General features: G+C 36.0%; 1 protein-coding gene across 4 annotated transcripts in view; it reads left to right on the top strand.

Annotated features, from left to right (window-relative positions):
• The window catches only part of Snx21 (Sorting nexin 21), a 435,957-nt gene extending 417,557 nt beyond the window's left edge, over positions 1-18,400 (top strand). For 2 of the 4 annotated variants that reach the window (XR_011044485.1, XM_068373793.1), the window contains exons 6-7: positions 3-125; positions 14,550-18,400. Coding sequence is in view for 2 of the 4 variants with exons in the window: in XM_068373793.1 (XP_068229894.1) it covers positions 3-124 (122 nt within the window). In the remaining 2 variants the exon portion in view is untranslated. Of the gene's footprint in view, positions 1-2; positions 4,130-14,549 lie in introns of those variants that run through there. The other 2 variants (XR_011044484.1, XM_068373794.1) reach the window with 2 other exon arrangements.
• The last annotated feature ends 5,863 nt before the right edge of the window (positions 18,401-24,263 follow it).

Consider the following 24,263-nt stretch of genomic DNA (forward strand, 5'->3'; position numbering starts at 1 on the left):
AGGTGAGAGGAGGGAGTTCCCAAGAGGGGATGAAGTTTCACCCATTGCCAAAGCTATCCTGGTTACTGTAGTTTATGTCAGGAGTGTGAAATTCATGGTCCCGGTATGGTCTTGTGGTCTGTGAGGTGAGTAAGTTACTATTATTATTATAATTGAGGAAAATATAACTAATCTGTAAGATGAATCCAAATAATATATTTTTGGTAAACCATGATGACCAGAGAAATTAGTTGTAATCTTCAATATTGTCAATGATTAATTACCAGATCTTTTTAAATGACCCTCAAGACCATAATCATAATCACATTCATAATTGTCCCTTGAAAGGATTTGAGTTTGACATTCTAGTCATTCTGCTCTTAATTGGGTGTGTAAATTTTAGTAAAAAATAAGTTTCTTTTGAACATGAAAAGGATTCTAGTTTCAGAGCATCACAATACTGTACAGGTAAAGTAGAATTTATTCAAAAGTGTAGCAGGATTTTTATTGAAGATTTCTTTCAATCGGTAGTTGACCAAAGTACATTGAATAGGTTTTGAACCATACCGTGTTTTTCTAAACATTTCTATTATATCCTGTATAACTATAAGTACTTACGATGTAGTGAGGGGTATTTAATTAGTTTCAGCAAATGCAACAGCATGAGGGGACCTGATCAATTGCTAGATATGTAGGTTTCTTCAGGAGTTAATCATTTAAGAAATGACATATTTGGTGAGATATACATTTCCAGTAATACATTTGCATCATATCACAAAAAAAATAAATTTTGAGTTTTCTTGTAAAGATAGTTTATAAAACTGCAGAGAGAAGTAGCAAAACGTAGGTACACAAGTGGGCATAAGCCTATTCTTCCTTAATCAATACTATGAAGCATGATAACGTAGTTACATTCTGTATTAAAGCACTCCTTTTTTATTATAATGTAATATTTTTTTATTATAATGTAGAATATATAGGATTCATACAAAATACCGTTATCTTAAAGAATCGGTGTTCAGGAATCTCATGGTGAAGGAGTTAGGTGATTCTTAGTGTTTAATTACATGATGTATCATGTATGCAGTCAAAGTGGATGAAGTGTAAATTTTCCATGTTGTTTAGCCAATTCTGAAGAATGACTGCTACTTGATATTTCCACAACTAGAAGACTGTTTCATGTCTTAATAATCCTGCCAAAGTTATTGTTGATGTTATGAAGAGCAAAGGTATATAACACTATTGATTAGGAGATTTGTTATGCTTTTAACATTGTATTGCACCTGACAGATAGCAGTATATAATACATTTTACTGTTTACTGTGAAATTTGCATTAGCATATTCAGCAATACTCTTTAAATATTAATACTTTGAAATAATTTTGTATTCTAATTTTTTTATATGTGTATGTCACAAAATGAGTTCTAGATTAGTTTCATTTGTATTGTGGATGTTGACATGTATGTAAATATTAGTGTGTTGTTGTTGGTTGTGGCTCATCAGAAAATTATGTCTATGTGTTGGTAATAATGGTTTAAAAGTGATTGAAAAGGAATGATTTATAAAACTGTACAGAAAATGGAGAAATTATGAGTTGTGAATTTACGACCATTATGGGTTGTGGTAGCCTATTGAAAATGTCCATACCTAGTAATCTGTTAGACCGGAATTCGAAGCCCCTCATGCTTGATAGTTTCTAGTAGTGTCTGCAACCTCACTATCTTTGGGGAGCCTATAGGTTTGCCTGCTGAGTCATCAGTAGTCATTGCCTTGCTATCACTGGTTCTAGTTTAATGGAGAGGGGCTTGAGTGCTGCCCTTATGTAAATATGGTCAGTCTCTAGGGTCTTGTCTTGTCCCGTGCCTCTGCCATTCACGAGTGACTTTTAAACCTTTAAACCTATGATATTGATGGAATGATTTATTTCATCAAATTTTATCAACAACATTTTCTATAAATGTTTTGATTAATATGAGAAAACTCTGAAGTTTTGCACAGCCATTGCAAGAAATTTAGTGCATAAAAGGAAAAATAGTTCTTTGTATCCATAGTTCTTATGAATCTTTATTCCCCTGATTTGTCTGAGAATCAATGTTAAAAATGTTCAGTTATTCCAACACGCGACAACCCTAATATTATTTAACAGGGATTATCTTTCGGCGAAGCTGGAAGACTAGCCATTAAGACTTTAAGCGTGGTGGCAACTACCAACCCGCTAGTTAGTGGGATGGGTGGTGGGGGTTGTCAGCTACCCCTCTCACTCACATATTAGTGAATCTGAGCCACTTCTTCTTTTGGCTTTGAGGAGAAAGGACATGTCTACTCTCTGCTCCCTCAAAAGACTTGGCCATTGATTGTTTTTTTAGATTCTTTTCGTTTTCAGCTGTGCGTGTTCCTTCTTCTGCATCCTCATGCGCATTTGTCCAGGGCCTAAGGGCCGCTCTACTCTTATGGTACCTTCATGTCCTCGGTCGAGACCGACAACTATTCGTTGTGTCCTTCTTGTAGGGGACACTGCTGTGATTAGGGTAACAGCTGTGAAGAGTGTAACGAGTGGTCTGCCTTCCAGTGGGAGAGATTTGGGTGTTGGCGCAAGAAGACATCCAGTAGGGATTCTTCGTCTTTGGGGTCTTCCTCAAAGGCAAAGAAACCTGGGACATGTTCATGGACCACCATTCTCTTTCTAAAGCTCCCGCTGGTTCGACCTCTTCCGAGGGTGTTCAAGTAGGAACACAGACCAACTAACACCAGGCAACCTCGGGGTACCAGGGACATTGCTGCTTCCCCTAGAGAAGCAACTTTGCCCCTGCCCTGTTAAGATTCTAGATCAGTGTGGCAGGGCAAAATAAAGTATGGTGTCCATTTCTAAGACAATTTTAATGGTAGCCGCACATAGTTGTTACTCCCACTCACCTTCGCCTCCTGCAATAGAAAATAAACATTGAAGAGAGTTAACAGACTCCCTATCTTTTGAAGAGAATAAAAAAAGAAAAATTGATGCTTTCAATATCACAAAACAGTAAAACAATGAATGGATTACAAACACTTAAAACATACAACTTCTACAATGACTAATAAACTCCCCAAAAAAACATTAAACCAGTTAAACTGCTAAAATTTCAATAATCCGCTTTCCAGGGCTCTAGTTATTTTCATACATTTCACTCCCTTTTTTGTCATCACATCAGCCAATTGTGCTTTTGAATACAGTATACCCTAAAGATCCTTAACTCTCCATTCTTAACTATATCTTTGAGAATAGCTATATCCATTCTTAATCTCTTTTCAGAAACATTTTTGACTGAGTACACATTGTCATAAACTGAACGGTTATCTACGCAGAGCTCCACTAACAATTTCCTTTCATCATCATACAGTATTTGAGACAACACATTCCCAAGATAGTAGTGCATGTCCACTGCTTCAACAGCAGCTAGTGTTTCTGCAGCAAGGGTGCTTTTCACAACTCTTCTAATTTTCTTTACCTCCCATTACTAGCAGGTGCAACTCGGGAAGGATATTGTTTATGAGATCGGCATTGTTCCTTGTTGATGTCGCTCACTATCACACAGTTCATTGTAATGTTGCTACCTTTAACAGCATATTTAAAAAGGCTACATGATAGCTGTGTCTTTTCAATTTTAGATATTACCATGAAATTTGGCAGGAACAGAGAAACTGTTTCACATCAATCCCTGAAATTTTCATTTGGATATGTGAATTATTGTAGGAACAATTTACTCCATCGCCAAAAGTAAATAATCAACCCATACTGAAATAAACATTTGCTGTGGCTTTTCTATAGCAGATATCAACATGAAAATTAGTATGGTCAAAGTAAATATGCATCCCATAAATCCCTGAAAATTTAGATTGTGAAGTATTCTACAAGTAATTTACAGAGCCGCCTAAAATCAGCCTCCCGCGGATATTGAAAAATGGTTACTGTGACTTTTCTATGTCAAGTATCAATACAAAAATCGATATGAATGTAGTGCACATAACGCCCATCAATCCATGTAAAAATCATTTGGATATCTGTAAAACTAGGAGTAGTTTGTGGCTCCATACTGATTTTTTAGCTAAAAGTTGTCACCTACAAACAAAAGTGACAGCCAGGGCATGCCTATAGCAGGTATGAATATAAAAATTGGCAGAAAAAAACATATATATATATATATATATATATATATATATATATATATACTGTATATATATATATATATATATATATATATATATTATATAAATATATACTGTATATATATATATATATATATATATATATATATATATATATATATATATATATATATATATATATATATATACACACACACACAGTGATGCCTTTCAACACAAAATTAATTGGTTCCGTAAGAGCTTTCGTAAAGTGATTTTTTGTGTAGCGAGTCGCCTTTTACATGTAAATAGCCTAATTCGTTCAGACCCTAGAAAATACCACATTAAATAAGTGTAGAAAGGATATGCAACACTAAACCACTAAACAGTACTAAATACAGTAATGCCTCACAACACGAAATTAATTTGTTCTGGAGTGGCTTTTGTAAAGTGATTTTTTTCGTGATGTGAGTCACATTTCATATGCAAATTGCCTAATTTGTTCCAACCCCTAAAAAACATCACATTAAGTCTCATTATAAAGCTACAGTATAACCATAATGAAATACTGTACAGCCAAATACATTTGAACCATTCAATATACCTAAACTAAATGTTAATACCTTTAAATTAAGTAGTTATTACAACAATATAATAATAAATTGAAAATAATACAATACATACAGTACTATTATAATTACCCCTATTATAGAATACAGCTACATTTTCTGTCTGAATCCATTTTCTTTAATTCTGTGATGGGTGACTATTTTATTCTAGGCCTGGCTGGCAAATCTCTTTTCTTATAGTGAAACATTTTTCGTAAAGTGAAGCATAAAAATATTCGCATCTCGTCTCGTAGCTTGAAAATTTCGTAAGCAGAGTCTTTCGTGAATAGAGGTATGACTGTATATGAAAAATACTGTACAGTGATACCTCTACATACGATCTTAATTCGTTCCAGAAACTACTTCATATGTTAAAACGATCGTATGTTGGAGCAAATATTCCCATAAGAATATACAGTAATTTGTTTAATTCGTTCCTCAGCTTAAAAACCCATAATAACTCCTTAATAAATGGCTACACATAATCACACATAACAATACAATATAATAATACAGAAATATCTAAAAAAAGAATAATAATAAAGAAATAATAAATAAAAAAGGGGTTTTTATGTAACACTTTACCTTAGCGATAGGCCAGCGCAGGTGTAGGGATTGCTACGCAGGAGGAAATGGAAGATCAGTGAGTAGGTAGGGACGGCGACTTTGTACGATAACGTGTACGATAACTTACACTAACTTACACTACGTGAACTTTAACTTAACTTAGCTTATGTAAGATCAAATAGAAGATGGTCAATACAAGACTGATGTTTACCTGGAAAAAAACAGGGTATGTTATCTCCTATCTAATGTGGATTTAGAAAAATGTACTCAACAACTGATGTGTTGATACGACTTGAGTCCTCTATTTGTGAAACCTTTGCTTCCAAACAGCATCATGTAACAGTCTTTTTTTACCTTAATAAGTCATATGATACTGCATGGAGATATGGCATACTTGAAACCATTCATAATTTGGTATTATGAGGAGAGCTACCATTGTTCATTCAATCATTTATATCTCATAGATTTTTTTCAAGTGAGAGTGAGGGAAGGTCTATCAGAGATGAAATGTCAGGAAGAAGGAGTTCCCAAAGGTAGTGTGCTAAATGTAACCCTATTTGCACTAGCTATTAATGGGTTATCCTCTGTCATTCCCAAGATATTCTTTCAACGCTATTTGTAGGTGATCTCTCCATATCATTTGCTGGAGCTAGAATGACAATGTTTGAGAGAAAACTGCAATTCTCAATTGACAAAATTATCCAGTGGGCTGATATGAATGGGTTTTAAGTTTTTGACAAGCAAAACTACTGTTGTTCATTTTTGTCATATTCGGGGAGTACATCCAGACCCGGATATATACATCAAAGGCCAACGGACTCCCTGTGTAAATGAAGCTAGATTTTTAGGGATGATATTTGATTGTAGGCTTACATGGGTTCCTCACTTAAAGGCATTAAAAACTAAATGTCTTGAGGCTCTGAATCTTTTAAAAGTTTTGTCCCATACATCACGGGGAGTACACCACAAAACTATTTTGAAATTATACAAGGCCTTAATTTAAAAAAAAAAAAAAAAAGTTATGGGTGTAAAATATATTCCTCAGCCACCCCAAGTCGACTAAAGATTTTAGATTCTATACACCATACTGGTATCAGATTGGCCACTGGAGCCTTTAGAACTTCACCTATCCCAAGCCTGTTTGTTGACGCTGGAGAGTTACCTTTAGACCTTTACCGTAAGTCTTCTATTGTTCGGTATTGGTTTAGGTTGCAAAGACTCCCTAATTCTTTAGCTTTTCAGACTGCAAGCCGTGTAAGGCACTCAACATACTTTGAGATGCACCCAAAATCTTCTCAACCTTATGGTTTTCGGGTGAAACAATTATTGAACAGTCTTGATATAATTAGAAGTAAGGTGCTTCCATTTAAGATGTCATCAACACCTGCATGGAAATTACCTGAGATATCTTTTTGTAAATATTTTATTGGTGTTAGAAAGAATATGACTAAAGTTAGAAGCCAGATCTTTTTTTTTATGGAACATGATGCAGAACATATCAACTTTTATATATACCGAAGGCTCCACATCTGATGCTGGCGTTGGATTTGTAGTACATAGTAATGGTTTTAATTGTAAAGGTGCACTTCCTCTAACAACTTCCGCATTTACTGCCAAACTGTATGGCATACTAACCGCTATTAAGAAAATAGAGTAGGAGGCGGAGGGTTTTTTAGTGATGCAAGGAGTGTCCTTCAAGCTTTAGAAGTTTTCAATTCAACCCTTTAGTTTTAAAGATTTTAGAATGGCTTTTTATTACTGGACTGAGAGGTATAACAGTTCGATTTTGTTGGGTTCCAGCACATGTAGGTGTGTCTGGTAATGAGAAGGCAGATTTACTAGCAAAGAATGCTGCATCCAAGTTGCTATCAAGGTATCCCATTCCCTGTAATGATTTCCTACCTACCATCAAGAAATTGTTTTATGATAATTGATAACAACACTGGGATAGTCTAGATGGCAATAAAATGAGAGAAATAACAAATGTCATATCTCCTTGGAGGTATAACGTGATGCCCCAAATGTGGGAGACGTCTCTTTTCCGTCTCCACATCAGTCACACTCGGTTGACACACAAGTTTCCTCTAAATGGCCAACACCAACCATATTGCGAAGACTGTTTTGTACCCTTGACAGTGAGACATTTGCTGATTGAATACCCCACTTATAGTACTGAAAGAAATAGACATCTGCTCGAGGTGAGGATGGCAGGTTCACCCTTGCTAAGATTCTTGGACATGATGCGTCGTACCATACTTGTGGTATTTTTAAATTTATTTCAGAAGCAGGTCTTTTTAAAGTTATTTAGCTGTTATAAGGATGTTTTTGCTTTTATTGTTTTAAACTGAATTACCATTTACTTATTCATTTATTTATTTATAACAAATAATATCAGTGTCAATGACCTTAGATGTCAGGATGCCAGATAACTGATTATCAATCAATTAAGCAATCCAACTTTTGGAACACTTGTGACTGTTACACTTTCTTTGGGTGTGTTATCAATAGTGGGTGCGTCGTCCTCTTTTTCCTTTGCTTGACCACTACTTTCATCTTCTACGGGAGTTTGCACTGGATTTACAACTGCTTCAATCTCTGTCTTGTTGCTTTTAACCTTTCCTTCCTTTTTTCTCTGGCACCGTAACATGGCAAGTAGTACATCTTCGTCAATGTCCCTGTGAAACCTATATGGTATCTCCTGAACGTAAATTTTCCTGTGCTCTTACAATATTAGAGCCATATTTTAATATTACTTTTACCATCTTGACCAATAACCCTGGCTGGTCCTTTCCATTCCTTTTGCTCTTCTCTCTTGAAATATTGATCTCCCCTTCTAAGGATTTTACTAGTGGTTCTTACTTTGTGTCCTAGTGCTCTCCTTATCTTCTCAGATGATTCAGCGGGAATAAAAGCTTTCCTTACAGAGTGGCTGGCATGAGGGTGTTTAGCAACTACTTCACTTGATGTAGTACCTTCTAGTGGAGGGAGAGTTCACCAATCAGGGAACATAGCGACTTAGGGTTATGTCCGTACACAAGTTGATATGGGCTGAAGACTCCTACCATCTGAAGATAATTTTTAGCATTAACTGCCCATGCTAAAGCCACTTTTAAGGACAAATCTGGTTGCTCTGCCATTATTTTGATAACCATTTCACTTATAACTGCATGATTATGCTCTCACAGGCCATTGCATAAGGGAGAATATGCTGCAGTATGCATCACTTCAATGTTCATGTTCTCACATATTTCCAGGAGTGTCGTTAGCAAACCCCCCACCATTATCACAGAAAAACTTCACAGGTGTTCCCAAACCAGTTCCCAACTAGGTTTCAATGATTTTCTCAACTACCTCCTTAGGATCTTTCCTTTTTGTAAAACACGACTTTGAGAACCTTGTTGCAAATGTCCACCATATGCAGAAAATAGATATCTCCTTTCTTATACTCCTTCAAGTCTATTGCCATAACTTTATTGCATTCTTTTGCCATATTCACACTAACAATGAGTCATGGTGGTGTTTTCTTATATTTCATGCATGTCTCACAGCTATTTGAGACTTCATCATACGTGTAACACTTCGTCCTCAATACCTGCATTTTTCAACAGCTGAATGGGGGTCTTATATGTAGGATGATCAAATTGTTGATGTAGTTTTTCCATCTTTCTTTTCCTCCCTTTGCCATCATTGCCCAAGGTTAGTAATATTTCTTCTGTTTTCTTCAAAGCTTCTTTCTCATCTCTTAGTGGCAAGCAATAGTGTCCAAGTCCAACCTCATTTGCACTCTCTTCATTGATGTCTTATTGAGCAATAAGGGAATAGAGCAATTCACTACATCAGCTGTTACACTTGCTTTGTCACCTATTATGTTCACTGGAAGTTTAACCTTCTTCAATGATTTATACACATTGCCATCACCAAATCTAAATGTTTTTTACTTTCTTCCTCTTCTATTCTGTTTCTCCTCTTCTGACAATGTCTGTATGTACATTTTCATCCAGTCAGCACCACACACAGAAGAACTGCAGGCTGTGTCCAGGATAGCATAACTAACAGATTCCGTCATTAACACAGACATCGCTTCATTCTCCACAACAGCATATGACTCTGCATCTTTAGGTGGATCTTCACTAGCACTGTTAACATCCACTGTCTTTTTACATGCAAGAGACAGGTGGTATTGCACATATAAAGCATTTTCTTACATTGGCAAATCTATCAACATAAATTAGTTTCTCTGTCCACTTTTCTCTCTAGTTACCACATTTCCTCTTCCTCTGCCTCCCCTGAGTCCTCCATGTCCTCTTGATTGTGTAACTACATTTACCGCCTCTGCTAAACACAGGCTCAGACTTCATCACTTCTGCAGGAGTCACACTGGCACACTTTCCTGACATGCCCCCAAAGACAACACTTCCTGACTCCCAAAAAGTTTTTTGAGTGCTTGTTGCATGGAGTCAAACATCTTATCTGGCTCACTGAAAGACACTGCTGTCAACACCATCTTTTCGTCTTTCACTTCTAGCCCAGCATTGTCCAGCAACTTGAATGCCAAAATGCACTTTGATATCATCACTTGGTACTGCTTCAAAACAACACTTCTCTTCACATACTCCAGAATCTACTTCATAGTGTCTTCCTTCCCCTTCTTGTATGTGTCGAATCTGGTCCGTGCCTCATATGCAGCTGATATTTCGTCCATTTTGTACCACTTGTCTAAGTGTTGAAGCAAAACTTGTACCCAGTCATCGTTTGCCAGAGGCTGAATGTCCATCTCTTGAGAACCTTGCCTCTAACCTCGTTTCCTTTTGGGAATGACAGGTCAAGTGTCACAGCTTGTTTCTTTTCCTTAACATTGGTGACATGCACCCATGCCCTGAACTCTGACATGCACCCATGCCCTGAACTCTTGTTTCCAGCAATCATAACTCTTGTCTCCTCCAAAGACTGGCACTTCTTAATTCTTTTCAATATCCTTCCACCTGCCACTAACCACGCTCTGCTACCAGTTGTTAAGATTCTAGATCAATGTGGCAGGGCAAAGTAAAGTCTGCTGTCCGTTTCTAAGACAATTTTAATGGTAGCCGCACATAGCTGTTACTCCTACCATAGTTCCTCACTTTCTCCTCCTGCAATAACAAATACACATTTAAGAGAGTTAACACGCCTTAGGGGAGTCCTAATTTTCTGATGTTTTGCAGGTTTCGCCGTCACTGGGTGTTGCAGGGCCTCCTTTTAAGGATGTTCTGGTAGAACTTCTGCAGCATTGGACCAAAAGGGTTCCTCCTCCTGTGTCCTTTGAAATAGAAGTCCTTTCTCCACTGGGTACAGTGATTGACGCTCTTACAGTCTGCGAGGCCCGCCTCTCACCTTGTCCTGCTCCTGCTAGTCATATGCGTAGACAAGACCAGCGTGCCTGCTCACCTCCCCAATGTTGAACCTCCGCTGACGAAGAAGTCTCCCGCCATCCTTGGATCTCTTCATCCTCCCAGGACTGTAGTAGTCTTCGCGGGCCCAGACGTTTGCCCTCACCCTCCGTCAGGCAATGCTTTAGTTCCAGAGATCAAGGATCTTCTCGACATTCTCCTGCTTGTGATTGCCGCTCCTCTCGTAATTGTCACTAGCCAGCTCATGATTGTCACTCTGATGATCGTCGGTCGCCTGCTCAGGATCATCATGCGCTTGTTGGACGCTCAACCTCTGCTCACTGCTCTCCAGTTCACGATCACTTGGTCGCCGCTCCCCATCATACTCCTCTCCAGCTCATCGTTCATCAGCGCGCAGTCCTCCAGCTTGCCGTTTACCATCTCTTCCTCCTCGTAAACAGTTTCCTGCCAGACGACGTTCACCATCGTGCCACTCTCCATATCACTTCGTTCCAGCTCACTACTCGCTATGTCTCCAATAGCCAGCATGACGCTTTTGTTGATCTCCAGCTCGCCGCTTGTCATCACATCACTTGCCGGCTTGCTGATTGCCTATGCGTCACTTTCTAGCGAGTTGCTCACCTACGCGTCACTCCTGCACGTCTCCTGAGCGTCGCTTGCCAACGCGCTGCTCGCCAATGCATCATCGCTTGCTCTCTCCTCTTCATTGATCTCTAGTGCGTGATCATCATTCTCCAGCTCGTTGGAGGCCTCTGAGACCTACCCTCCATTCTCAAGCGCATTCACAATCTCCAGCGCGCGATCAATACATGGCCGCACGTGAATCTGATGTTTCCGAGCGCGATTCTCATTCTTCTGCGTGCACTTCACGCGCTCCCACGAGTAATCAAGGTCCTGCACTCTGACAAACCAGGTATGAGACTTCAAGAGTAGTGGCAGCAGTGTTGGTGCAGCCTACACCTTGTCAGGCCTCGCTAGCAAGAGGCAGTCGGCCAGTTCCTTTTCCTGAAGGGTTCAGGGAACCTCCAAATAAGTTTGATGTGGTTCCCATCACTCCAGATCGCCCCAATAAGATCACTCAGGAAGACCTGCAGGTGCCTGTACAGATTGAGCAAGGTAGGTAACCCTCTCCCCCTTAGTTCCAGGTACCGAGAGAGCATTCCCCAAGGAGGCTATCTCCACCAAATGGCCTCCCCAAGGACATTCCAGACCTGTTGTATGTGGGGAAACTACCAACTTGGTTCAACAGCTTGATCAAGGCTGTCAGGCAGGCGGTTGTAGACACAACCCAGCAAGGGCAAAAGTCTGTGCCTCATACACAACCTCCTAAGCAGAAGTCTGCTTTGGCTACTATCCCCAGGATCTCTTTAGAGAAGTTAGTATCTTTCTCCTCCTCTTCTGGTTTTTTCAACAGACTCTAGGAGGAGACCGTCTCTTGCAGGGCCCCGGAACCCCATGATTGTCTCGCCCATCAGGAAATCCCGTAGAGCTGTGAGTGGGGACGCCGAGATTCAGCAAGATTTCTCTTGCCTGTAACTAACACCGGTCCTAACCCCAAAGCAGAAGAGGAGGATGACGAAACCAATTCCTCCTCGTGCCATTCTTCACCATCCTTGTTCGACCAGAGTTCTAGGATCTTTGCAAGAGATCTCTCTTGTGATGTATTTAAGACCCTCTCTGATAGAGGTAGTGCCACTGGAGCTCTGTCCCGTCTCCAGACCACCACCGAAACAACAGGAACCTTCCAGACCTTCTCTGCTGGAGGAGTACCTGTTGTCTCACAGAGAGTCTAAGGACTCCAAGACGGTGCCCAAGAACTCCAAGGCACATGCAGCTCTCCTGCAAGAGAGAGCTAGGAGATCTTCCTCAGTGGCAGGAATGTCAGCAAGTGACGTTCCCTCGGTTGATGACCTTGACCTACCCCAGGCTCCTATGGGTGAGAGCTTAGAGGTGGATGAAGATATCGATTGCAATGACTACATCCCTAGGGCTGCTGGTCATAAGTTCAGCTCAGAAGATGAGCGAAGGAAGTTGGAATACGCTTTCTGGCAAGTCATAGCCAGCATGAGGGCTATCAATGAGTTAGCTAACCCTGAAACAGCTCCTCAGAAGGCAAAGACATGGTTTTGGACCATGTATATGGGACCCAACAACCACCTAAGATTGACAGCAGCAAGAAAGAGGCGTTCTCGCAGATCACTGGCTCCTCTAGCTCGCTTTGAGCAGGCTCGTCTTCCAAACTCCTCCCTCCTCCCTTTATCCAGTAAAGGCGATATTATGAGGTCACAGATGAGCCCCTTCCAGCTTTGCCTTCTCGAGGGGAGTCCCATTCAAGAGGCTTTCTGGGCTCTCAGCCTTGTTTTTGGCGCCTGAGATCTTGAACATGGAGAAAGTGGCAAATTATGCCATGCAGGCTGCTTCAAGCATTGAGCTGTGGTTGGAATCAGTAGGCCACCTTTTTAGAACCGAGGATTGGTCCAAGGAATTTACAATGGCTAGTCTCCCTAATAAATAGCTACAGGTTTGTATTGTTACGAAAAATACTTTAGATTTTAATTTATTTTTTAGTATTTTGGATATTTAAAGGTCAAAGTTTAGAAGCCATGATTTTTTTTTTTCAAATTCATTTAAGTGAATTTATGTAAACAGGTTTAGTAATCCTTAAAGTCATTTAGCTTTAAAACTCAACATCCAAGAGTCCAATTTTAGTAATGTATGTAGCATTGTGCAATATGCCATAATCACACTACTGTATAATAGTCATCCCTATGTTACCCTTTGTGGTCACCAATAAACTTTATAACCATTGTGACAAAGGGTTCAGCAGATATTTATCAGGTTTACCAAGTCCATATTTAGAAATATGAAACATCAATCTTAGCAATTCCCTCTTTGCTTAAATAGTAAGGTCTTTAAGCAGTTGAACACTACCAAGCTTTGTAGATTTTTTCAGTATGTCATCAAGGTATTAATTCCCATTCATACAGTTTAGAAAATTAAGCTAATATTGGAAATTATATTAACCAATCCTATAAATTAACATTCTTAAATCTTTTGGGACTGCACCAAAAGCCTTTATTTGATCAGTTTACATATTGTCTAACATATTGAAACTTTAAAAATTTAATGAGGGGATGAATTAATTTTTTTATTTCCAGGATGTTTCTAATATTTCTAGTACATTTTGGGTTGAAAACTGGATAAGCTATAAAACTCGGTTTGGTTAATATATTAAGTGAATAGAAGATGTGAAAATTTTCTGTATTTCCTTTCTTATTGATGTATGAAATGGTTTTATTGCTTTTATGTGGCTTGATCTGATCTTTTTCTTGGAAATTTCCTTTTAATTGTAGCCTCTTCATAAAGACCTATTTGGAAAAGCTTATGAGTAAATACTGCCAGTATGTCCTTATCCGTAGAATACAAATTTTCTGGTAAATTAAATGGAACATTAAATAAATTAATTTACAACTGACACAGTTTGCAAAACACTGGAGTGTTTGATTGATACTGTACATGTTTCATGTTTTGCTTACAATAGAAATACCAAGGAAGCTTAGAGACCCAAGTCAAAATCTGAATGGCAATATTGCCCCGGACATGATATGTTAAGGGAATGCGGATCATGATCTCCCAGAAACAATTCCTATGCACAACATGCAGTAATTTCTAACAAAACCTGGGGAAGATATCTTAATGTGCAGTAATAAGCAAACAATCTGGATAGCATCTGAATACAATCTACATTGACCGAAAATTAAAGAGTCAAATAGACTGGCGCATTAATTACAAATTACAGTCAGAATGTTCTTTCCTTTACTAAGAATGTGTTTTTATTGAAGGGAAAGAAAATGGGAAAATTTTGAAATCTTTTAAATTTCACAGGTAAATGTCGATTGAATCAAGCTTCTGGAGAAGAAGCAATTTGAATATCAGGGAAGGTTATTGGAAATAAAAGCTGTGCCTCGGCATACCAAAACTAAAACTGTAGTATATTTATTCAGGGTGTGAATTACGAATTTCCAAATTGTTGGATATCAGCGGTTTCCAATTTGTTGAGTTGATCTATAATATGAATGTTTGATGATATTTTTTTCTCTTTTGTATTTTTCCAGCAAATTTTCTGTTCTCATTTGAATTTTGAAAGTATAAAAGTTGACTGACCATTGATGTAGCATAATTGGTGTAAGCGTATTTTCATGTGTTCATATAACCTAGAGAAAAAAGTCTCTTAGTTAACCTACATGTTATTGATTTTTAGTATGAATAATAAGGAAAAATAAAATGAGAAATTTTAATTCTATAAAAAGAAAATTTTCCACATTCCTTTTAAGAAATGGAAAGTTTTTGGTTGGCTAATTTTATTCTCTTAAGATTAAAAAGGTAAGCACAACAAAATTATGTAAATAAAGGGGTTACTATTACTAGTTACCCCTTTATTTACTTATTTTGTTAATTCATGAATAACATTTAAATTTTATGGACACAAAGGTCAGTGGGGTTTTGTATAGTCTAGTCATAAGTGCTATGGTAAAAGTGTTTTAATGTTAATGTTAGACCATTTAGTATATTTTTAAGTGCTTATTAAGATTATGTTTTTGTTGTTTTATATTACTTATAGCCTTGATGTATTGTTAACTTTGTGACAGCACATTATATTCAATTTTGCACTTGAAGAGAAAAATGCTAAATTAGCTACTACCTGAGCAAATCTGCATTTTCAGTATTAATCGTAGTGCTTGTTTAATGGTCCCCTTGAAGAGAAAAAGTAATTACATACTGTCACTTACATCTTTTCCACTTAGTTTGTCATTTTATGAAATGTGAGGACAACTGTAGTTCATGGAGTATTATTTTGAGTATTTATATGATGAATAATGTAGACTGCTTAAGAGTTGGTATTAATTTTGAAAGCCATCATTTGATATTAGGTGCAATTTTCTTCATTGTATTATTCATACAGTTTGTATGGTTTGGTAACTTTCTAAATTTCTAGTGGTAGCAATTTTCCTCAAGTGTCCACGATCAGTTATGAGTACATAATCATGTTGCTGATCTTTTATTACAACTGATGGAAATATTGTACATGAACATATAGGGATCATGTCTGCTGTCTTGCCATGAAGAGTTCTGTAGTTGCTGATGATAGCAATAATCATGGAAGTATATTGTTTACTTTTAAGTCATTCACATGCAAGTAGAACAGTTTCTTTCATATAAAACTGCCAGTAGCCTCTAGCAGTTGCCGAAAAGTTTTTTGTGCAGCCTGACTTAGATGAATCCTAGTTGGCTGATGTACTGAGATGATTTATGTTTAGCAACATATATCAAAGTTATTCCAAGTAGGCTTAGTTATGAAAGCGCTCAAGGAGTATCCAAGGTTTTATTTAATCCAGCTATGATAATGAACATTATTTTAGTATAGTAGAGCTGCTGTAGTTGTTATGTTATGCATTTGAGTAAAAGACTGCAGTCGAAACAAACATGACATGAGCTTAACTTTAATTGTAAGACTTCAAGTGTCATGTTCCATTCAGGGAAGCTGACAGTACAGCATTAATTGCCTTTATCACGGTCTTCTGGAAAAGTCTGATATTCTAGGTCTGTCCTTGGTACGTTATTCTTTTTGCTCTGTAACGAAAGTGTTTCAATTCTTCTTATCTATGTTTTGTTTGTCCTCAAACCACATTGTTCCTAGAATTGCCCATAGAGTTGAGGATCCTTAATAGAGTCCTCTTATATTTGGCAATTATTTCTCTCTTATGTATATGTTGGAAATTGAAAATCTTGGCTGTAAATACAAGTATTTGAAAATGTTTACTGTGTAACCATGAAATATTTTTAATGTTCCCTATATATATTCCTAACCACTTTAATTACAAGTACTGTAGATTGTTGAATTGGGGGTCAAGTTCATGAATTTAATTCTTATCTTGCTTTGAATATTTTTTTTGCCATTTTCTCAGTGAATAGTCTTCATGGAATATCAATACAGTTGATTTTAACCAGTGCACCATTGAGAAATAACAGTGTCATATTTTTTAATTGTGGAACATTACAGGTAAAGTTCATTGCCAGTCTGTGCAAGAAAAAATTATGATTTTTTTTTTATATTAATGAGCTAGTGAGTAAAGTACTCTAACTTTGAACATAATTTCTCTCACCTGCACTATAATATTTCACTGGGCCCAATAGAGACCAATACTGTATAACCTTTTCTTTTGTAGGTTACATGTTTTCTTTTTCCATTTTTAATTACCCTTGTTTGTCTCTCTTCATGTTCTCAAAACTTTCAATATTCTGATGAATACTGTACCGATTAATTGTTTCATCGTGTATTAATTCATTTTTATATGCATGCAAAGTCCAGCATGTTCCTCTCATTATTTGACAGTACTGTATAGCATGAGTAGAAGTATCAGTAAGGAAAAGAAAGTCTTGAATTTTTCTCTGAGGCAAGTGTCTGTAATTAGAGTGAGCCTCATAAATTTCTCTTCTGGCCTGGCTGTTATACAATGCACTTCATGTTCTAACTCAGGGCTTATACAGTTATAGTCAAGGGTTTTATACCAATTAGACTGCAGAACATGTAAAAACAAACCTAATTAAGTCTATAAGGAGTGAATTTGGTTAAACTATGCATTTTACACCAGCAAGTTTTACCCAACTCCCAACAATTTCAGAACTTACGCTAATTAGACTGATCTCATCTGGGTAGATGTGATGGAAATAAATGCACAGTAATATGCAAAATATAAAAATAAATCTCTAACTCACATTGAAATCAAGCCCAGGACCTCCTTGGTGAGAGACTAAAACTAGTTATATTTTTGTTGGAGTAGAATCCTTAAGAATTTTTTTGCCTGTTGATCACCCAGTTCTTGACTAACACTTCACTGGAGCAGAGGTAAAATATGTCTGTAATCATTGGGCATAATTCAATTTTTATTCATATTGTTACTGGTGTTATGTTTAAACCTTTTTTATCTATGTTTCTTTTTTTTTCTTTTTTTTTTAGTTTGTGTTTTTAGATACCACACAGTTTTGAATATTGGCCCATGTATCCTACTATACACAGCTATTCAATATTATTCCATACAGTATTATTTAATTCAGTGGCAATATTACTTCAAGGGATGAAACTCATTATTAATTAGAATAATTAGCTGCATTAAGTTATAACTGTGGTGCTTGTTATCCACTACCAGGTAATGCAGTACTGTACATCTATTTCCTACTTTACAATGAAAAACAATTAACTTGATATCAGTCTTGTTACAGTACTGTTACAGTACTGTTACAGTACTGTACTATTCCTCTCGTGAATTTATGTAAATATAATGCAGTTACATACATTCAGTTGAATTCAAAATTCATATGGTTTTGTATTTTTAAATATCTTTATCAAAACTTTATATGGTAGCTAATGCATTCATCATCTAACTGAAACCTAGAAGGAACCTTTTGGAATATTTCTGATTACACTACACCTTGCATTTTCAAGTACCTGAAGTCAAGTGGAGTCTCTCTAGTTTGTAGAAGGTTTTTTTTTATTTAATTCTAATTTGAAAACTACGTCAAAAATAAATTGACCAAAGAAAATTCTGTGATAGACCTCAAGATACAGTTACCTGATATTATTTTTGGATATATATTTTTTGTATATTCTTTATGCATTTTTAAAGACATTGTAAATGCAGTCTGTAAGTGTTTTGCAAATAAACAAAACTAAATTTTTTTTTATTTCTATAACCTTGCTGATACAGTAGTATAGTCTTAATAATCATTTGCAGGATGCTAATTAATAAAGATTAGCATCTTTTAATATTTGCCATTACATATCCAGAACTACCCAGTATTTTTAATGTCTTCACTGAAATTTTCAGTTTGTGGAGATACCATAGAGAAACTGCTAAGTGGGATTTGTTGTTGCTCATTATAGCTCAAGTTTGCTTTCATTTCTTTGGAAACTCATTATCAACTTTGAATTGATTTTGATTGCTCTTTAGATAATAAAGGGATATAATGGCCAAAACACCTCCTTGCCCATAAAACTTGATATTCTATCTTAATCATATGTACCTGAGCTGCTTGTTTTAAACTCTTAATCCTCAAGATACTGAGGGTTATGTTTATATTAAGGTGGTTTATCATCAAATTTTTCTCCCATGTGAGTATAGTAATCCATCTATTGTTTATACTGTAGACTTGAATTGCAAAATGTCTAGATAAAGAAAAAAAATATGATGAGACTCACACAAAACTTGAAGAAAGTCATTTCCACTTTTTAAATGTTACTAAATAGTTTTACGTGAGTTTTCCACTACTTGAATATGGGTGGTGAATGGCCTCCTTGGTCCAAAATTCATAAATCCAATCAGGGAAAGATTGACATTATTATTATTATTATTATTATTATTATTATTATTACCACAACACTTGATGGAAAATTATAAAGCCATATTTACAAGAAGGGAAAACAGCCCAGTCAGGAAAAATATTCTATGAATTAAATAAATTGACAGAAAAATACAAAACAAAACTCACAAGACATAATATTAAAATTAAGATGAATGATAGATTAATTATGAAATGCAAAAAGTGAACTAGTTCAACAAAAAGCAACTTCCCAACCTTTGAACTTATGAACTGAAATTCATGCAATGTTAACGATACAAGACCCTTGGGGGGGGGGGGGGGGGCGCCTAGTGTGTCAATGCACCTTATGCAGAGCACTCTAGGCATTGCTCAACAATTAAAGATCTATGTGGAGTTCCTTCACCTGCTAGCTCCACTTGCTTTAGATCTTCCTCCTACAACTCTTTTTCCTGCTTTTGCTCTTCCAGTTTGCTGTCCACTCTATCTTTACTTCATAATGAACTGCTGGGTTTTCCCAAAGTTAAACTTGCTGCTGAATGGCCTTGAATGCCCCAGCTCCATGTTATTATCTGTGATCCAAATTCTAAAAATCTAATCTAACTATTATACAGCACATAAAATAACTTAAATGGATGATGGTGCTAAATTTCAGTTGCAATATCAATCACAAAGAACCTTTGACATTGAATTTTTTCTGATGTGGGATTTCAGAACCAGAGTCAAATTCCTTTAATGATGAATAATTCTGCTTGGCAAATTGCTTGAACATATGACTGGTAAAAATAAGGATAAAGATTTGTCTAAAAAGTTCAATTTTTATTATTACTTCTATCAATCATAGGTTCGAGTCCTTAGTTGGGCAGAAATATTTATCATTAAAGTGATTTCCCTATGGATCTTGAGATCCCATGGTAGAGCAAACTCGATATTAAAGAGTATTTGTGGCTTATTTGAAACAATCGAGGTCAGGAGTGTAAGTGATACAATAATCTGTTTCAAGCCCCAGCATAAATAAATTTTCTCTCTGACCCCAAGCAATTATTTGGAATGTCCTTCTCTATTCATCTTAGCTAAAACACTATTTGTGCTACAGTGATTTCTATTCTAAGGTGATTAAATTTCCTTTCCATTATTATATAATTTCAGATATCTATTAAAAATGGTGCATATAAAATATACACGAAAAATACTACTTAAAACCATTTGATACAAATGAATATATATATATATATATATATATATATATATATATATATATATGTATATATATATATATATATATATATATATATATATATATATATATATATATATATATATATATACATATATATATATATATATATAATGATATATATGTTTTTTTCTATATATATATATATATATATATATATATAAATAATTATATATATATATATATATATATATATATATATATATATATATATATATATATATAACAGATTTTGAGCGAAGCTAAAAATCTATTTTTGGGTGAGATAGCCATGTCGTCCTGATGGAAAGTTCCTTAAAGTAGCTTCCTAGGGTATATTTGACTATAGTGATATTCCCAGAGAATTTAACTTAAGGTCTCCAGAATTCTAACTCCTGGCGCGAATATCCTTAAAGTTTTTCTTTTAGGATATCGCATAATATCAGGGGACATATTCTTGACACGCCACATAGTAATCTGCACCCCGCATAGCATTTACGCTTCGAGGGGAAAAGTGGCAATATTAAAGAGGAGCCGTTATAAAGTTCCCTTCCTCCGTTACTGTTTGAGTACCCAGATGGCGCTATAATCGCCGCCATCTTTATTCCTTGTAGTGTTAAGCTGGTACTTATGGATACAGTATTATTGGGAGGGATCCTACCAAGGCCTTTCATAGAAAGGAGGGCGGGTCCATCAGGACGACATGGTTACCTCACCCAAAAATAGATTTTTCGCTTTGCTCAAAATCCGTTTTTGGGGCTCAGCCCATGTCGTCCTGATGGATGTTTACCAGAGCATTAATGTATCCCTGAATTTCCCAGTTGTGCCTTAAACTTCAAGACAATATTTCCTTGGTCATGTAGACCTAAGAGACCTATGACATTACCGTTATATGTCATTTCATCTAATCATACACTATGTTAGTGCTTCCTGCCCCCTACAGGGAAGAGTCAAACTAGACTCGGGAAAAAGTCTCGAAGTATGCGTATTTTATATGACCTACCTAGCAATCAAAAGGGCATACAGGTCTCATTCTATGCCTTTACAGTGAACCCTCGCTACTTCGCGGTTCGACCATCGCGGATTCACCACTTCGCGGATTTTTTCCATAACCCATATATATACAGTAATATATATATATATATATATATATATATATATATATATATATACTGTATATATATATATATATATATATATATATATATATATATATATATGTATGCATGTATTTATGTATATATGTATGTATGTATATATGTAGGTATGTAAATGTGTATACATATAAATATATATATATATATATATATATATAAATATATATATATATATATATATATATATATATATATATATATATACGCACACACATATATATATATATATATATATATATATATATATATATATATATATATATATATATATATATATATATCTAAAGTAGGAAGATGTGATGTAGTTCTAAGGGAAAAGTATGGGAAATATGTCTGGGTAATAAACAAAGCTCTACCTCCAGTTTGTTTCTTCATTATGATCAGAGATAAATGTAAACAAAACATTGGTTGCCATTTTTTATCGTGCTTTTTAGCGTGTTTAGGAAACGCATGATATAAAATCGCCTTTAATATTTGTGCCTGTTTTAGTTTAGGGTACTGTAGTACATGCATTAAGTGTTCTGTACATTAAAGGGTAGTTTGTTAACAGTACTACGTACAAGGGAAGGTTTTAAAAGTCTGAATATACATGTTGAATAAATAGGTAAATATGGTGTCACTACTTCGCGGATTTTCACCTATCGCGGCCGCGTTTGGAACCTATCTACCGCGATAAACGAGGGTTCACTGTAGCCAGTTTGTATTTATAAATGAACAAGAGTTCATGACCGCCACCATAGCATCTGAGGTATATCGGTTATATACCACAAAAGACAAGTTTGTATCTTGTATCGAAACAAGTTAAGTCTAGCTAGAAAGGTTTGTTTTCATATAGGAACAAAGTTATTACCTTTGCTCAATATTATTATGCAGAATAATAAGGAATGAAATGAATGCTCACACATAACTTTATTAAAAGTGTTTAGGGCGAAATAAGACGCGCAAAACAGTTAATCATATATTGTCAGACAATAAATAGAAATTCAGCATACATTTCATAATAATATAAAAATGCAAGTGAAGTAAAATTTACCAACATAGACAATACAGAATAAATCAGAAATACTTTTTTTATCTGAAAACAAAAAATTTTGCCACTCCAATGAAAATTTTATAAATTTTTTAATGTCTTTCTGAGAGTTCTGTCTATTTACACTTGTGTAAAAAACACACGGCACTTAGTGTTCAGTCTATATTTCATCACCTTTGTACACTGGAACAGTCCATAATGTCACCTTGATGACATTTCACTTACCATGTTGCACTATAATGTGCCCACATGTACACCCTTAGAATTACAGTCCCACATAATTCACTGTTCCTCGCAGCACTAAGCGACAGGTTTTAGTACACTACTGTACCTGCCGCCACCACGAAACGTTTTAATTCTTGCACTTGCTTTGCGTAGTGTTTGAAAAACACTCTGGATGACTTCCATCCAGTAAACGAGTGAAGGCTCTCGAAATCCATGAGCTGGAAAAAAATATAACGAAGAAGTAATTTTCCTAGGATCATGACCTGCGGGTGTACTGTCAGGATCCGCTCTGCGAATGAAGTAGGTGATCTTCGCCCTTAGTTGTTTTAGGGATAAGTTTGAACCTGATGTTTCTCCTTTAACCCTGGATAGGTACGCTACTCGGACACCCCTTTAAGGGTATACTCGGTCGCACACGACCCCGACTCCAAAAAAAATTCAGGAAAAATTTAGTTATGCATCAATCTGTATTGTTTGACTTGCTAAAAATACTTCAAAGAATGCTAAAAACTACTGAAAATATAAATGATACCCATCTACAAAATAACTATTTATTGGAAATATAATAAAAATTTAAGTATACCAAAAAAAGACGACGTAAATATTCACAAAAAACAGAAATATACATATACACATAAATCCCTTTAGGGACACCTTCTTAGATGGCAAAGCAACAGCGTGTAATTGCTGTAAATGAGTTGGACCCATAGAAGTCAAGATCTGAAATGAGAAAAAAAGGGTAACTTTTTTTGGCCAAAAAAATTTGTCCAAATTTCATGAATTTTTTTGGGTACCCAAATGAAATAGGAAGAGGCTAATTTTTTTTATAGAATAAACTCATATTATCCTAGAACAGAAATACATAATAAAATGTGCACTAAGATGTAATTTACTGTTATATCAGGGGCGAAATCTAAAGGTCATTTTTTGGCGGCCTAGTTTCACAATGTAAATTTCTTATGAAAATCATTGTATCTCCTATAAAATATGATATTCATGCATTAAAATATACCAAAATATCACGAATTCTATACAGAACAAGAATATATAGAGATATGCCAACTTACCTTTCGGGTATGTCAACAAAATGGCCGCAGACCGCAACAACTCTTACAGCCCAATCTACCACTTGAAATGAAGAATGGGTATGTAAATTTCAAGGTGTCATCAACATCTCTTTTTAACTCCATTAGAAGTGTGTTGATGACATCCATGCCGAGTGAATACTGCCTGCTGGCCATTATTGAAGATAAATTCAAAATAAATAGAAAAAAATCAGAAATTTGCAAAAAATAAAAAAAATTCAGAAATTTGCATTTGAGGGAAAATGGACCTCATGGAAATATATGGCATCTAAGCCAAAACCAATGTCATGCAAGTGGTAGACACACCATCCACCCACACTTTCCAACTATAAAGAACCAAACAAGTATCAACACTGTTCGACAATTTATTTCAGGGTCGAGGTCGACCCCTGGGGGGATAAAAAAACGGGGAAGGGGGGAAGTTAGATGAAAATCAGTCCTAAAGCAGACAATGGCATGTAGACTAGTCACCCCTTGCAGGTCGATCACTTCCATATTCGAGACAGCTGA

The sequence above is a fragment of the Palaemon carinicauda genome, chromosome 5 (assembly GCF_036898095.1).
Source record: "Palaemon carinicauda isolate YSFRI2023 chromosome 5, ASM3689809v2, whole genome shotgun sequence".
Lineage (NCBI taxonomy): Eukaryota > Metazoa > Arthropoda > Malacostraca > Decapoda > Palaemonidae > Palaemon > Palaemon carinicauda.